Below are 15248 nucleotides of genomic sequence, written 5' to 3'. Positions count from 1 at the left end.
TCTGAATGGTTGGTATATGAACTAGGTTAGGTTACACATTTATTTTTTTGCCCATGAGCATATAACATGGGGCGATAGGGAAAGATTCAGGTTAACAGACTTTGCTCAGTGTAAAGAAAAGCTTTTGAACTGTTAAAGTAGTCTAAAATGGGATGAAGGGAATGAAGTACCTAATTGAATCACTAGCTATTGTGCGAGTATAGTTGACTCTTGAACAACACAGATTGGGGTGCTGACCTCCACGCGCAGTCGAAATTGTAATTTTTGACTTTCCGAAAACGTAGTTCTTCGTTAGTATTCATGGGGATTGTTTCCAGGACCCCAGCCCCCATGGATACCAAAATCCCCAGATGCTCAAGACCCCTATATAAAACGGTATAAATCAATTCATACGGACGGTCCTCCACATCTCTGGATTCCCAACCTCGGATCCAAACAGTACAGGTATTTATTGAAAAAATCTACGTGTCAGTGGACACTTGTGGTTCAAGGAGCAACTGTAGAATGTGATCAAGGCAACCCCTTGTCTTGGAATATTGTAGAGGGAATTCAAGTGAAGGTCTGTTCAAGGCAATTTCTAAGGCATGTTCTAACTCTGAGATGCCAGGTTCTGGAATTTGGGGATAACGATGCCTCTCACAGTTACTGTAATGAAGAGATAAGACAGCATAGGTAACAACTTCTTGAACGTTGGGTGGTATACCGTTGGTACTCACTGAATGTTCTTTGCCATATCTGTAAGAATAATCCTTGCCCCGGCCTGGTATGGTGAGATGATGCATGTAAGCATGCTTTAAATAGCATTCAAATCCTTTACAAGAATAGGTGCGGAAATCTGCCATCTGACCGGGCACCATTAGGGGTATTTTGCTTCATTTTGTTCGTTTACAAAGTGACACCTTAGCTTTTTAGCTTTTTTCTCCCAAGAAGGGTCTGATTTACCTACATATAGACTATGGATAGATTTGCCTTGCTGTGGCCACAGAATATGATGGTTAGGTGCATAGACTTTGGGGCTTCTTCCTAGCTGGGTGACTACTGGAAAGTGATGTCACCTCATGAACTTCAATGTCCTCCTCTGTAAATAAGGGCACCTCATTTAGCTCTGTCATGAGGATTCAGCACAATAACATGAAAGTGCCTAGCATAGACCCTGGGCCGCAAGTGCTCCGTTAACCATCATTATGCTCTTTCTCCTGTCGTTATGCTCTTTTTCCGCTACTGTGAGAGCAGTTGGCCAGAGGCCTCTTTGAAGGATTCGATTCTAAGGTTTATGGGGAGAGGGGCCTTTCTCTTGTAGGCCTTTGAGAAACTTCCTTCTGAATTGGTTCCTGGTCTATGGCGTAGACCAGTGCTGCTTACAGAAATGGACCATGGCAGTAACATGCGCTAGAGCCAGACAGAGAAGCAGTCATAGGACTCAGAGGGAATCTAGTCTCTTTGTGCCCATCAGTGGAGAAATAGTCCCCTGTAGTCTTTGATCTCAGCGTGGCCTTCTTAAACTCTTATGCAAAGCCACGCAGTGTTTCAAGACATGAGCAGATTCTTAACAGGTCTGTATTTGACTGTCGTTCACTGGGCCCTTTGCTCTGGATCCACAGAATCCCGTACGAATGCTTTATGAAGAGGTTACTGAACTCCAGTTCTGATATTGGCATATTAGCGTCAGCTACATCCTAAATGGACAAGTGACTTGACTCTTTTTAAGATCTCCATTTTCTCATTCACAAAATGATAACAGTTGTACCCACCTTTGGGACTATGATAATTACATGACAACACAAACAAAGCACAGTGCCTAGTCGCTTAGTGAAATCTTATCCGTGAAGAAAGGAAGGTGTCGTTCTTATAGATGTTGATTACTCATGACTATTTTTAAGTCTATTCTAGGAGAGTTCTGGGTCATTTTTTAATGCATATATATAATAGAATATTAAAGGTTTTAATTTAACATTAGAAAATTTAGATTCTTCTTTAGCCAGTCATGATTTCCCGAGTGTCCCATGCTGTTTCCAAGCCCTTGCAGCATCTCAAGCCCAGCACTCTAGGAGTCCCATCCCACACATAGTGCTGTTTGTTATACCATCCATTTTGCCAGTTCGGCCTTTCGTTTAGTTCTTTAATTCGCTATTGTAACTTTGCTCTAATGTTTACTTTGAGATTCCTTTGCCTTTTTAAAAGGAAAAGAAAAGGAATGCTTATTATACCAGGGTCATTTTTATAGGGTATCATAGCCAAGTTTCTTTTAGTTGCAAATAACAGAAACTCATTTAAGTTAGCTTAAGAAAGAAAAAAAGGATTCTATTACAAGAACTTTGGAATGTCAATTTGTTCCAGTTTTTCAATTTGCCCACAGTTAGGAAGTACATCCAAGCCTAGCAAGGCTTAGAAAAGTTTGTACCTAAGAAATACATGTCCTCAAAAACCCAGGCAATTCCCTTTTCCATAGCTATTTCCCTAGCTGTGTGGTCTCGTATATCTGCTTTTCTCTGCATACCTGCTATTTGGGCAAGAACCTTTTATGTCTGTTTCCCCATATGAAAAAAAAGTTGTGTATTAGTTTCCTATAATGCTGTTTAAAATGTACCACAAACTGCGGCTTAAAACAACAGAAATTTATTCTCTCCCAGTTCTGAAAGCCAGAAACCCAAAATCAGTATCACTGGGCTGAAATGAAGATGTGAGCAGAACCTCATTCCTCACCTCTTCCAGCTTCTGTGGCTGCCTGTATTCTTTGGCTTGTGGCCAACTTCTGCCTCTCTTCACATTGCCTTCTCTTGTGTGTGCTAGCATGTGCACGTGTGCGTGTGCGTGTGTGTGTGAATGCACACACTCTCCTCTTCTGTCTGTATCAAATCTCCTTCTGCCTCTTACACAGATATGTGTCATGGCAAGTGGTGCCCACCCTTATCATCCAGAATAATCGCTCCAACTCGAGATCCTTAATTTGATGACATCTGCAAGGATCCCTTTTCCTTCCAAGATAACGGTTCCAGGTTCCAGGGAACCTGATACCTTTGCATGTCCATTATCCAGCCTACTACAAATGGGGACCATAAGGACGTGTCTCAAAGTTGGCGTTTAATACAGGCTCCGTGAGTGCTGGCCTCCCTCCTGCCCTCCCTCCCTCCGTCTTTTCTCCATTGTATGTTTTTGCTTCTTTGTCAATAATTATCTTCCCATATTTATGTGGGTTTCTTTCTGAGTTCTCAGTTTTAGTCCATTGATCTGTGTGTCTGTTTTTCTGCCAGTACCATGCTGTTTTGATTATTGTTGCCCTGTAGTACAAGCTGAAGTCAAGGAGTGTGATACCTTCAGCATTGTCTTTTTTTTTTTTTTTTAAGATTTTACTGGGGAAGAGGAACAGGACTTTATTGGGGAACAGTGAGTACTTCCAGGACTTTTTTCCAAGTCAAGTTGTTGTCCTTTCAGTCTTAGTTGTGGAGGGCGCAGCTCAGCTCCAGGTCCAGTTGCAGGGGGTGCACCCCACCATCCCTTGCGGGAATCGAACCAGCAACGTTGTGGTTGAGAGGACACTCTCCAACCAACTGAGCCATCCGGGAGCTCAGCGGTAGCTCAGCTCAAGGTGCCGTGTTCAATCTTAGTTGCAGGGGGCGCTGCCCACCATCCCTTGCGGGACTCGAGGAATTGAACCGGCAACCTTGTGGTTGAGAGCCCACTGGCCCATGTGGGAATAGAACCGGCATCTTTCGGAGTTAGGAGCACGGAGCTCTAACTGACTGAGCCACCGGGCCAGCCCCCAGCATTGTTCTTTTATCTTAGGATTGCTTTGGCTATTCAGGGTCTTTTGTGGTTCCATACAAATCTGATGATTTTTTGTTCTATTTCTTTAAAAAATGCCATTGGGATTTTGATGGGGATTGCATTAAATCTGTATATTGCTTTGCGTAATATGGCCATTTTAACTCTGTTGATTCTTCCAATCCATGAGCACGGAATGTCTTTCCGTTTCTTTGTGTCTTCTTCAATTTCTTTTAAAAGTGTCTTATAGTTTTCAGCATATAAGTCTTTCACATCCTTGATTAAGTTTATTCCTAGGTATTTTCTTCTTTTTGTTGCAATTGCAAAAGGAATTGTCTTTTTTTTTTATTTCTTTTTCTGAGATTTCATTGTTAGTATATTGGAATGCAATGGATTTTTGTACGTTGATTTTTGTAGCCGGCAACTTTACTGTATTCGTTTATTGTTTCTAATAGCTTTTTGGTGGAGTCTTTCGGGTTTTCTACATATAGCATCATGTCATCTGCAAAGAGTGACAATTTAACTTCTTCATTCCTAATTTGGATGCCTTTTATTTCTTTCTCTTGCCTGATTGCTCTGGCGAGGACTTCCAACACTATGTTGAAAAGCAGAGGTGATAGGGGACAGCCCTGTCGTGTTCCTGAACGTAGAGCAAAGGGCTTCAGGTTTTCACCGTTAATTATATTAGCTGATGGTTTGTCATGTATGGCCTTTATTATATTAAGGTATTTTCAAGGAAAGTGTTAAGTGTTTTAATCATAAATGGATGTTGTATCTTGTCAAATGCTTTTTCTGCATCAATTAATACAATCATATGATTTTTGTTCTGTATTTTGTTTATGTGATGTGTCACATTGATGGATTTGCATGTGTTGAAGCATCCTTGTGCCCCTGGGATGAACCCCACTTGGTCGTGCTGAATAATCGTTTTAATGCATCGTTGCATTCGATTTGCTAGAATTTTGTTTAGGATTTTTGCATCTGTATTCATCAGAGATATTGGTCTGTTTAATTTTTTTTGTGTAATCCTTACTAGATTTTGGTATCAGGGTAATGCTGGCCTCATAAAATGAATTAGGGAGTATTGTCTCTTCTTCAATTTTTTGGAAGAGTTTGAGTAGGACAGATATTAGATCCTCTTTGAAGGTTTGGGAGAATTCACTAGTGAAGCCATCTCGTCTCGGACTTTTGCTTTTGGGAAGGTTTCAGATGACTTTACTCAATTTCGTTACTGGTGATCGGTCTGTTTAGATTTTCCATTTCTTCATGGTTCAGCCTTGGAAGGCTATATGTTTTTAAGCACCTGTCCATTTCTTCTAGGTTGTTGAATTTGGTGGCATATAGTCCTTCATAGTATTCTTGGATGATCCTTTGTATTTCTGTGGTGTCCGTGATAACTTCCCATTTTTCGTTTCTGATTTTGTTAATTAGTGTCTACTCTCTTTTTATCTTAGTGAGTCTTGCCAAGGTTTTATCAATTTTACTAATCTTTTCAAAGAACCAGCTGTTTGTCACATTAATTTTTTCTATTGTCTTTTTGTTCTCTATTTCATTTAGTTCTGCTCTGATTTTTTATTTCCTTTCTTCTGCTGACCTTGGTTTCATTTGTTCTTCTATTTCTAGTGTTCTTCTATTTCTTTAAGGTGTGACTTGAGATTATTTATCTGGGACTTCTCTTGTTTCTTGAGATAGGCCTGTAGTGATATAAATTTCCCTCTTAAAACTGCTTTCGCTGCATCCCCAAAATATAGGTAGGATGTATTTTCATTCTCATATGTTTCTATGTATCTTTTGCTCTCTCCTCTAATTTCTTCTTTGACCCGGTCGTTCTTTAAAAGTATGTCGTTTAATCTCCACATATTTGTGGTTTTTCCTGCTTTCTTTTTGCAGTTGATATCCAATTTCAAAGCCTTGTGATCAGAGAATATGCTTGCTATGATTTCAATCTTCTTAAATTTGCTGAGGCTAGTTTTATGTGCCAATATATGATCTATACTTGAGAATGTTCCATGTACACTAGAAAAGAATGTATAGTCTGATGTTCTAGGACGAAGTGCTCTATAAATGTTGGTTATGTCCATTTCATCTAATGTGTCATTTAGGGCTGATATTTCTTTATGTATTTTCTGTTTGGATGATCTATCCATAGCTGTCAGTGATGTATTTAGGTCCCCTAGTATAATTGTGTTTTGGTCAGTTTCTCCCTTTAGTTCTATTAGTAGTTGCTTGGTATATTTCAGTGCTCCCTGATTGAGGGCATAAATATGACTATTGATGACTATTATGTCTTCTTGTTGTATAGTCCCCTTTATTATTATGAAGTGTCCGTCTTTGTCTCTTGTTACCTTTTTTATACTGAAGTCCGTTTCATCTCACATCAGTATGGCTACACCTGCTTTTCTCTGGATACTATTTACTCAGAGTGTCAATTTCCATCCTTCGCTTTGAGTCCATATTTGTCCTTGCAGCTGAGATGTGTCTCTTGGAGGTATGATATGGTTACGTTTAGTTTTTTGATCCAGTCTGCTACTCTGTGCCTTTTTATTGGTGAGTTCAGTCCATTTATATTTAGGGTGATTATTGATATATGAGGATTTCCTATCATTCTTTGGTTTTCTGGTAGGACTGTGTCTCCATTGTTTCTTTGCCTTTTTTTGCTCTCTCTTATTTCAGTATGGTGGTATTCTATGATTTTTCCCTGTTTCTTCTTTTATTATGTCATATATTGCAGTTCTGGATTTTTTTTTGGGTGGTTACCATTAAGTTTACTTAAAAGAAAGTTTCATATTTAGAATATTCCATTTTCTTCAGCACGCTTACTTCCTTCCTTTATGCCGGTTTAGACCTTTTCTCTCCCCCCTTTTATGTTTTTCTTAATGCAAATTATCCCTATGTATGCAATGAATTGATTCCTGCGCTGCAGTATCACGTTGTCTTTTTCCTCTTTTTTTTTTCTTCTTCTTCTTCACCCTGTATCTTATGTTTAAGTGTATAGTGTCTTATTTGGTGTAGGGGTTGCCATTTCCTGCTTCTGTCTGTCTGTTCATAGTACTACTCATGGTTTTGTATTCTTTTGCTTTTGTTTCAGGTCCAATAGCCTCCTTCAGTATTTCTTATAGTGCAGGTTGTGTGTTAGAAAATTCCCTCAGCTTCTATAGGTCTGGAAAGTTCTTTATTCCTCCTTCATATCTAAAGCATATCTTTGCTGGGTATATTATTCTTGGCTTATAATTTCTCTCTTTCAATAGTTTGAATGTTTGAGTCCACTCCCTCCTGGCTTGTAAAGTTTCTGCTGAAAAATCTGATGATAACCTAACGGGCTTTCCTTTGTAAGTTACAGTCTTCTTTACCCTGGCTGCCTTGAGGATTCTTTCTTTGTTGTTAATTTTTGACAGCTTCAATACAATGTGCCTTGGAAGAGGCCTGTTGGGGTTGAGGTAATTAGGTGTTCTATTTGCTTCTTGGGTTCGAGGATCCAGTGGTTTCCACAAGTTTGGGAAGTTCTCGTCGACTATTTGTTTCAATATACTCTGTGTTCCCTTCTCCCTTTTTTCTCCTTCTGGTATGCCCATTATTCTTACATTGTTCTTTGTGATGGAGTAGAATTTTTTCATTTCTTTTACTCTCAAGTCTGTCTCTTCTTTGATCTGTGTCATTTCCAGATTTCTATCTTCAATGTCACTGGTTCTTTCCTTCATCTGGTCAGCTCTACTACCTAAGCTGGCTATTTCATTCTTCATTTCTTTTATTGAGTTCTTAATCTCCAGCAATTCCATTTGGTTCTTTTTTAAAATTTCAGTCTCTTTGGTAAAATGTTCATTTTGTTCTTTGATTGTGTTTCTGAGTTCATTAAACTGCCTCTGTGTTTTCTTGCATCCTGTTGAGTTTTTTCAGAACTGCAGTCTTCAATTCTCTGTCATTTAAGTCACGTATTTCCATGTGTTTAAGTTCATTTTCTGGAGACTTTTCATTTTCTTTCTGAGCTGCCTTGTTACCTTGGTTATTCATGGCAATTAATGAATTATTATTTCTCTTCCTAGGCATCTACAGGAGTGGGTTCTGCAACAGGTTGATAGAAAGAGGTCTTTCCTTTGCTTTCCAGTAGGAGTTGGTAGAATGCTTTATTTTCTTTCCAACTGAAGCCTTTAATTCTTTCTCATGCTGTAGTGTTTTCTGCACTGTTCCGGCATCTCACACAATGTGGGGATTCCCTGGAAGGTGGGCTTCTCCTCTGTGAGCAGGTTGCCTGGGTCTCAGGGGGTCACCTCCGTTGGAGCATGTCAAAAGCTTCTGAAGTTCCGAAGCTCTTCCTGCACCAGGTTCAGGGCTTGTGTGTTTCAGCAGCTCTGTTTACTCCTGCGGGGATCGGCCCAGATAGGTCGGGGTAGGGGCGCGGTGGGTTGTGAGAGGTGGCCCAGAGCAATGGCAGCGGTCACCAGCACAGCCCGTCCTGCACCCAGGGCTCCTCCCCTTCTCCGGAACTAATTGGGCTGTGAGTCTTTCGCGCTGTACTGTAGTTTTTAGAACTGCAAATGTTCTGTTTTGAATCTGGCACTGCTACTGTTCTGCTTCTAGCACTGGGAGGGTGGGAGGGGTCGGCTAGGCTCCATGCCTAAGCCTTCCGTTGTCTGCTTGGCAGTGAGGGCTTAAACCTCCATTTTCAGCCTTTTTCCCTCAGGCGGGACTGTGGGCCATAAGGGGAGCGCTAGCAATCCGAATTCTTCCTTCTATGGCTGGGGTAGCTCCGGAATGCAGGGAGCTTGGAGCTCCGAGCTAGGTCTGCATCCTGCGCGGGCAGCCCACATCTCCACACATCCCACTTCCCTCCTCCCTCTCTCACCAGTTTGCCCATCTTTAGATGCTTTCAGTTGCACGTCTCTTCGTCCTGCCTGTCTGTTGTGCAGGGAGTCCTTTGTGGAGTTATAGCTGTTCAATTTGTTGTAAATTCCAGGGGAGATTTCAAGAGGCTCACCTCCTGCCGCCGTTTCTATGGCGTCATCCTAAACCAAAATCATCTCTCTAATTCTAAGGATAATTAACCATGATAACTTGCCTATTATATCTTGGCTTTAAGCCTGCAGTTCTAAAACTTTGAGTTTTCAGAGTAAGGCTCAAAAGTGAGGCGTAAATCTCTGGTTTCTTGCCTTGGCCTATGATCAAAACCTGTTCTGCAGGTTGCACCTATTAGCAAGGTCTGACATCACAGTTCACTTCACCGTGGCATTTTTTTGTCATGTGCCTATTTTGGGGCACTTTCTTGGTTCCAAGTTAGTGGAATTTCAGGGAAGAGGAAGTGGAGAGGTATATTCCAGCCTGAATTTCCTCTTTTATTAACTTGTTTGTTGCTAGGCAGTGATTTCCTTAACTATGGGGATCATGATGCTTTATTTCTGAATACAAGGTACCTAGGACAGAGCCTGGACACAGAGGAGGTGTTTTGCTAGAATGGAATTTCCACCAGGGACTTTTATTCACTGTTGTATCTGTGCCATGCAATAGTGCCTAGAATAGGATAGTTGCTGAATACATATCTGTTGGATGGATGGATGGTTTGGCTGGACATGGGTAAAGGTTCTTCACTTGTTGACAAGTACAGTTACCATTTATCGGGTGTACACCATGTGCTAGGCACTTAAATACATTTTCAATAATCCTGCCCACCTTCCCACCAAGTAGAAATGATGAGCTGTGGCTGAGGAAGCTAAGGGAGAGGGAGGTGTCAAAGCTACTGCCCAGGTTTCTGACTTGAATGCTGGTCCACGTGGTGATGAAATCCAGGGGAAGGAGCATGAGTCCTTTTTCCCAATAGTCTATGTTTGCAGTACCTGCAGGTAGACGCAGGGGTCTGTTCCAAGGACAAGGGCTCTAAAGATACCCCGTTTGCCAGGCATCCTGAGAGGGTGATGTTGTTGATCTACCCAGGGTGGGGTTGCTTGTTCCAGAACTGCAGGCTTCACGCCTTTCTTTCCACGGTCTTCTAACGTGAATGTGTTCAGTTTCTGTTCCAGATGACCGGGCTGAACAACGCACCTGTCTCATTTGCGGGGACCGCGCCACCGGCTTGCATTATGGAATCATCTCCTGTGAGGGCTGCAAAGGGTTTTTCAAGCGCAGCATTTGCAACAAGCGGGTCTATCGGTGCAGCCGTGACAAGAACTGTGTCATGTCTCGGAAGCAGAGGAACAGGTGCCAGTACTGCCGCCTGCTCAAATGCCTCCAGATGGGGATGAACCGGAAGGGTGAGTGGTGCCCGCAGCTCTACTGCCCACCCGTCCCCCATCGTGTCACTGTTAGTGTCAGCTCTTCATTCCCAAGCCTGCAGCAGATGCTAGGCCTTGTACTGTGTACTCATGAGCCCAAAAATGAATCTGGCACAGTTCCTGCCTGCAGGGGTCTCCACGACGAGGTGGGGAGAAAGACTGGTGACATGTTAAGGATTCTGTGAGAATGAATCCACAGGCTCCATGTGGCAAGACCCCAATTAACAATCAAGTCCTGACGGATTAATATACTCGACCAGTTCTTCTCTCAGGGCATGATGACGGGAAGTAGGCATTTTAGATGAAAAGGCAGGAAGGCAGTAGGTTCCCTGAATGTGATACCATTTTGTTTGCTAGAATCATGGCATTTGCAGAGGCTAGGACATGCCCAGAAATCTGCGTCCAGGTTGGTGAAGAATTTGGGATTTATTGGGAAGCTTTTCAAGAACCATTAGCCTGAAATGACGTGAATAAACATATTCTAAGAGGATTAACCCAAAAGGAGCTTTAAAGAATGGATTGGGATGGTGAAGCAGAAAAGGCACTGAGAAAGTTTTTAGGAGAGTCCAAAGGAAGTTGTGAAGGAAGGGTCTGAAGGAGGAGAAGGGAATGTGATGGCGCAGATGTGGGAGAAGCTCACCTGGTAGGAGCTGGTGACATCCTGGATATTGGGCAGCACCAGACCTTGAAGATTTGGATTAACAGTAATGGCCCTACCAGGAAAAACAGTCAGGCAAAATGTTGGCTTTGGCAATGCTGAGTTTGCCGTCCCTGAGAAGGACACACAGAGAAGTCCACAGAGGAAACTGGATATGATCAGAACTGAGGTGAATAGTCCTGCCTATAAGTAGAAGTTTGTGGAGCTGTTGGCATAACGGTGGTCAAGTTTTGTTAGTAGTAGGTAGAAGTCACCCAAAGAGCAAACTTGCATACAGAAGAGAAGAGGGCCAATGTCAGAACTCGAGGAGTCAGTGTGGCATAGAAATTAGTTAGTAATGTTGCAACAAATATGTATCGTGCCAGGTGGGTACTAGACTACAAGGCGATCACTGCATAAACTATATACAAGTTTAACCACTATGCTGTCCACCTAAATGACTATAAAATAATATTGAATGTCAACTACAACTGAAAAGAAATAATGTAAAAATAACACATTCGTTAAAATTGAACTCTAGGAGTATTTTCATGAATGGTACAGAGTAGGGCAGTGTAGTTCAGCAGAGAGCATAGAGGTTGGTGAGAGACTAGCTCTGTGACCTTGGGCAGTTTGCTTTATGTCTCTGATGCTCAATTATCTTACCTTTAAAAGGGTATGATAAATACTTACCTTTCAGAGTTCTCTAGAGGATTAAATATAACGATGTATATAAAATGCCCAGCAAGGTATTGGGAGTTCACAGTAGTATGCAGGGGTGGGGGTTAGTCAGATTTCATGAACTGTTCAAATTGGTTTGTATTTAGCATTAATGAATAGAGACATCCAGATAGATTCCAGACTGGTTTTTTATTGTATGCGTGATAAGAATCTTTTGAAAACTTGCCCATTATGAAGAAAGGTAAAAGAGGTAATGGCAGAGCACTGAGATGAACTTAAGTCATCTATAATTCATAATACTAATATTTATTGAGCACTGGGTGTACCAGCAGCTGGCAGGCACTTTCTGTGCCTGATCTCATTAACCACACACAGCGCCCTGTGACTAACCAGCACACTCAGTTTACAGATGTAGCCTAGGAAGGAAAAGTGACACACTAGTAGTTAGTTTAGTGGTGGTTATGTTGATAGTTAATCATTATTAAATTGTAATTCGCTTTTAATCAAGCAGTTTGTAATCATACCACAATCCTATGGACAGCATGCTGCTTCACATGCCTACCGTACGTACGGCGTAGCTGTTTGCATGTTGGAATCCCCTCTTGTTTACTGGATGAAGAAATGGCAGGGCGTTTAAACTGTTACCAACTTTGTCCCTGGTCTATATTTCTAACCTCGTCTTCTGTCCAGAACGTACTTACTGTGCTTTAAGCATGCTTTGCATTGTCCTGCCTGTGCTCGTGTTTTTTCCTCTACCTAGAAATCCTGTCCCTTTACAGACATCTCTCCCAGTCACCAATACGGTACAAGTAATGTCTTAAAGAGAGATTCTGATCATCTACTCACCTTCGTCTGATTTGGGATTGTCCTCTAGTTTTTTTGTCTCCCTTTGTTGCCTCACTGTGAATATTTTATCGCAGCATAATTTGGGTTGCGTTCTTGACGACTCTGACGACTCATCCTGCTTCTTCAGCTGGAGTGTGAGATTCTGAGGTTTCCAGCCAAACTCCCCTATTTCAGCTTAACCTCGTAACCTCTATAACCATAACCTGGAGAAGATGACACGGGGTATGAGGGTGGGAGCTGCCTTCCTAGGCCCACGTGCGTGCAGAGCAGGCAGGCTCAGCTGCCTCGTGAAGGCTGTCTCTCAGATAGAAGCCCTGCCACCTCCTGGTTGGTGCTGGGAAAGCGGAATTAAAATTACAGCTGCCTTTGGAATATTTGGGGGTGATGGAACTGTTCTGCGTGGAACTGGGGTTTCCACACATAATTTTATGCATTTGTCAAAACCTATAGAACTATGCACCACAAAAGAAGTGAATTTTATTGTATATAAATCTTTTTAAAAAGAAACCAGTATAAGGGAAAACACTAGAATGCAGACTGACAAATGAATCTAACTGATATTATAAACAAAACACGTAGCCACACTGAAGGCAGTGGAAAGAAAGGAGCTGACCTTGAAAAACAGTGTTTTGACTGTATACTGTGAGGCTGAAGACAAAAAGAACTGTCTACAAAAAAGCACCCTAGTTTGTAAATTTGTTTCTCTCAGGGTTATGGGTTAGGAATTCTGTCGCTAATTTGTTTGTATACTAGGGTTGAACAAACTATATTATAGATAATGATAGTCAGGTTTCTCATATCAGAGAAAGAAGTCATAACTCAGGAAAAGGGAAGGCTGGATTTGATTCAGAGGTATTAATATGGGCTCATGTTTAGATAGATAAATAGAAAATACAGATATGTGTGTATATACATGAGTTGGTCTACGTATTTTCTAGCTCTGGCTATTGAGAGGGCTAGAAGCAGTGATACCTCACTAGTGCCCAGATCTTGGTTTCTAAATATCAATAAGAGGAATTAGGGCTCCTTGGAGAACTGATTGGTCCTAGAGCTAATGCAAGGAAAATGTAAGATGAGCCTGGAGCATCTTGTACCAGAAAGAGCTATATATTTAAAAAAAAAAAAAAAAAAAAAGGAAAGGGTGGGGAGAGGAAGCAAATCAAAAGGGCATAGTAGCCAACCTGAAAAAGCTTCCAGTCGTCAACGTTGGAATAACTTAAGCAACAAAATAATATATTCGTTTATAATCTAAAGACTAAAATATCCATGAGTTCACACTGACAGAACTAATGGACTAAGTAAACAGAAGAGTAAGAATTCTTCCTTAATGAATTCTAATTAACAAATGTAGAAAGTCAGTATTAGAAGACCAGTTATAATTGCTGCAGGCATACTAAAATAAGAGAGTGCAGGTTTCAACAGAAACAGAATGTTTGCATAGTCTCTGAATATTTAGTCATTACAGAGGGAAAAATGGTTTCAGTAGAGAATTCTGACAGATACCGCTTAGCCAAGCAATCGAGGTCAATATCACCAGTGTGTTTACAGTGACATCATGTAGCCCTGATGCTAAGGACACACGCACGCACGGACAGATTCATTCCCAATCTAATCTTGAGAAAATAGATATGCCCAAATTGAGAGAAATTATTCAAAATAACTTACAATCTATAAAACACTCCAAAAGTGTCCAGGTCACGAAAGACAAGGAGAGACTAAGAAACTGTCCCAGATTGGAGGAGACTATGGAGACATGACAGCTACATATAATGTGGGATCCTGGGTTGGATTCTGGAACAGAAAAAGGACATCAGTGGAACTGGGGAAAACCGAATAAAGTCTGTACTTTGGTTAATAGTGTTGTACCAAAGTTCATTTCTTACTTTTGATGAATATTCTATGGTTATGTAAGGTGTTAACAGAAGGTATAGAGTATATGGGAATTCTCTATATTAGTTTTGCAACTCTTGTATAAGTCCAAGTATTTCAAAATTTTAAAACTTAACTGTTAAAAAAATGCAGCTGCCATGTATGAGCCAGCTGCATCTCTGGATGTAGATGTCTTTTCAGACCTGGAAGTTGGCTGTTCAGGAAATTAGTTAGAAAGACGATGACAGAGATTTAAACGGGGGTAGTGAGTGGTGGCTGGGTCCTGTCTGTCCCTCCCCAGTGCTACCTCTGATCCTAAACACATACTCCTCACCCAGTTTTCAGGATGAAGTCGGGCTCCACAGAATGATTTTCAAGGCCCTTCAGACTGTGGCACCAGCCACCTCTTCCCTTCCCTTTTCCCTCTGCTGCTCCCCACACACAATGCACTTTCCATCCAGCTCTCCAAAAACTGAACAATGCTTCTTGTTTTGGGGGCTTTGCATGTGTGATCTCATCTTCCTGGAATATTCTATTCGCTCTTCTTTACCTTACTATATATACTTGTCTTTTGAGGCTGTTTTTATTTGTTACGTCCTCTAAAAAGCCTACTCTGACACACCCTCCCCCACACCAGATGACCCCCAGTGCTGCCACAGCCCTGTTTTGCACTCTGCCATCGTCCTGATCACCTTGTGCAGTCTTAGTTTACCTGTCTGTTCCCGCCATTGTTAGAGAATGAGCCCCTCAAGGGCCATGACCAAGTCCTACTGTTCTGTGTCCCTCAGCAGATAACCCAGTTAAGGCAGGGTGCTTCCTGGAGTGATGGATTGACTGTGGTGCAGGGGGCAGGGCAGGAAGTGGGTGGAGGACATACAGCAGTCCCCACTTACCTGCAGGGGGTATGTTCTGAGACCGCCAGTGGATGCTTGAAACCGTGGATAGTACCGAACCCCATATATACTATGTTTTTTCTATACATACATGAACATACCTATGATAAAGTTTAATTTATAAATTAGGAATAGCAGTAAGAGACTAACAGTAACTACTAATAAAATGGAACAATTAAACAATATACCATGATAAAAGTTATATGAATGTGGTCTCTCTCTCCTCTCTCTCATAACTAAGATGACTATCAAGTGACTAGTAGGAGGGCAGTGTATACAGTTTGGCTCTGATAGACCAAG

General features: G+C 41.5%; 1 protein-coding gene across 6 annotated transcripts in view; it reads left to right on the top strand.

The window, feature by feature from the left end:
• The window catches only part of NR6A1 (nuclear receptor subfamily 6 group A member 1), a 202460-nt gene that overhangs the window by 157289 nt on the left and 29923 nt on the right, over nucleotides 1-15248 (top strand). For all 6 annotated transcript variants that reach the window (XM_074331000.1, XM_074330999.1, XM_074330998.1 and 3 more), the window contains one exon: nucleotides 9759-10001. In XM_074331000.1, coding sequence (XP_074187101.1) covers nucleotides 9759-10001 — 243 coding nt within the window. The remainder of the gene's footprint in view (nucleotides 1-9758; nucleotides 10002-15248) is intronic.

The sequence above is a fragment of the Rhinolophus sinicus genome, linkage group LG04 (assembly GCF_036562045.2).
Source record: "Rhinolophus sinicus isolate RSC01 linkage group LG04, ASM3656204v1, whole genome shotgun sequence".
Classification (NCBI taxonomy): domain Eukaryota; kingdom Metazoa; phylum Chordata; class Mammalia; order Chiroptera; family Rhinolophidae; genus Rhinolophus; species Rhinolophus sinicus.
This window is presented reverse-complemented; position numbering and strand designations above follow the sequence as displayed.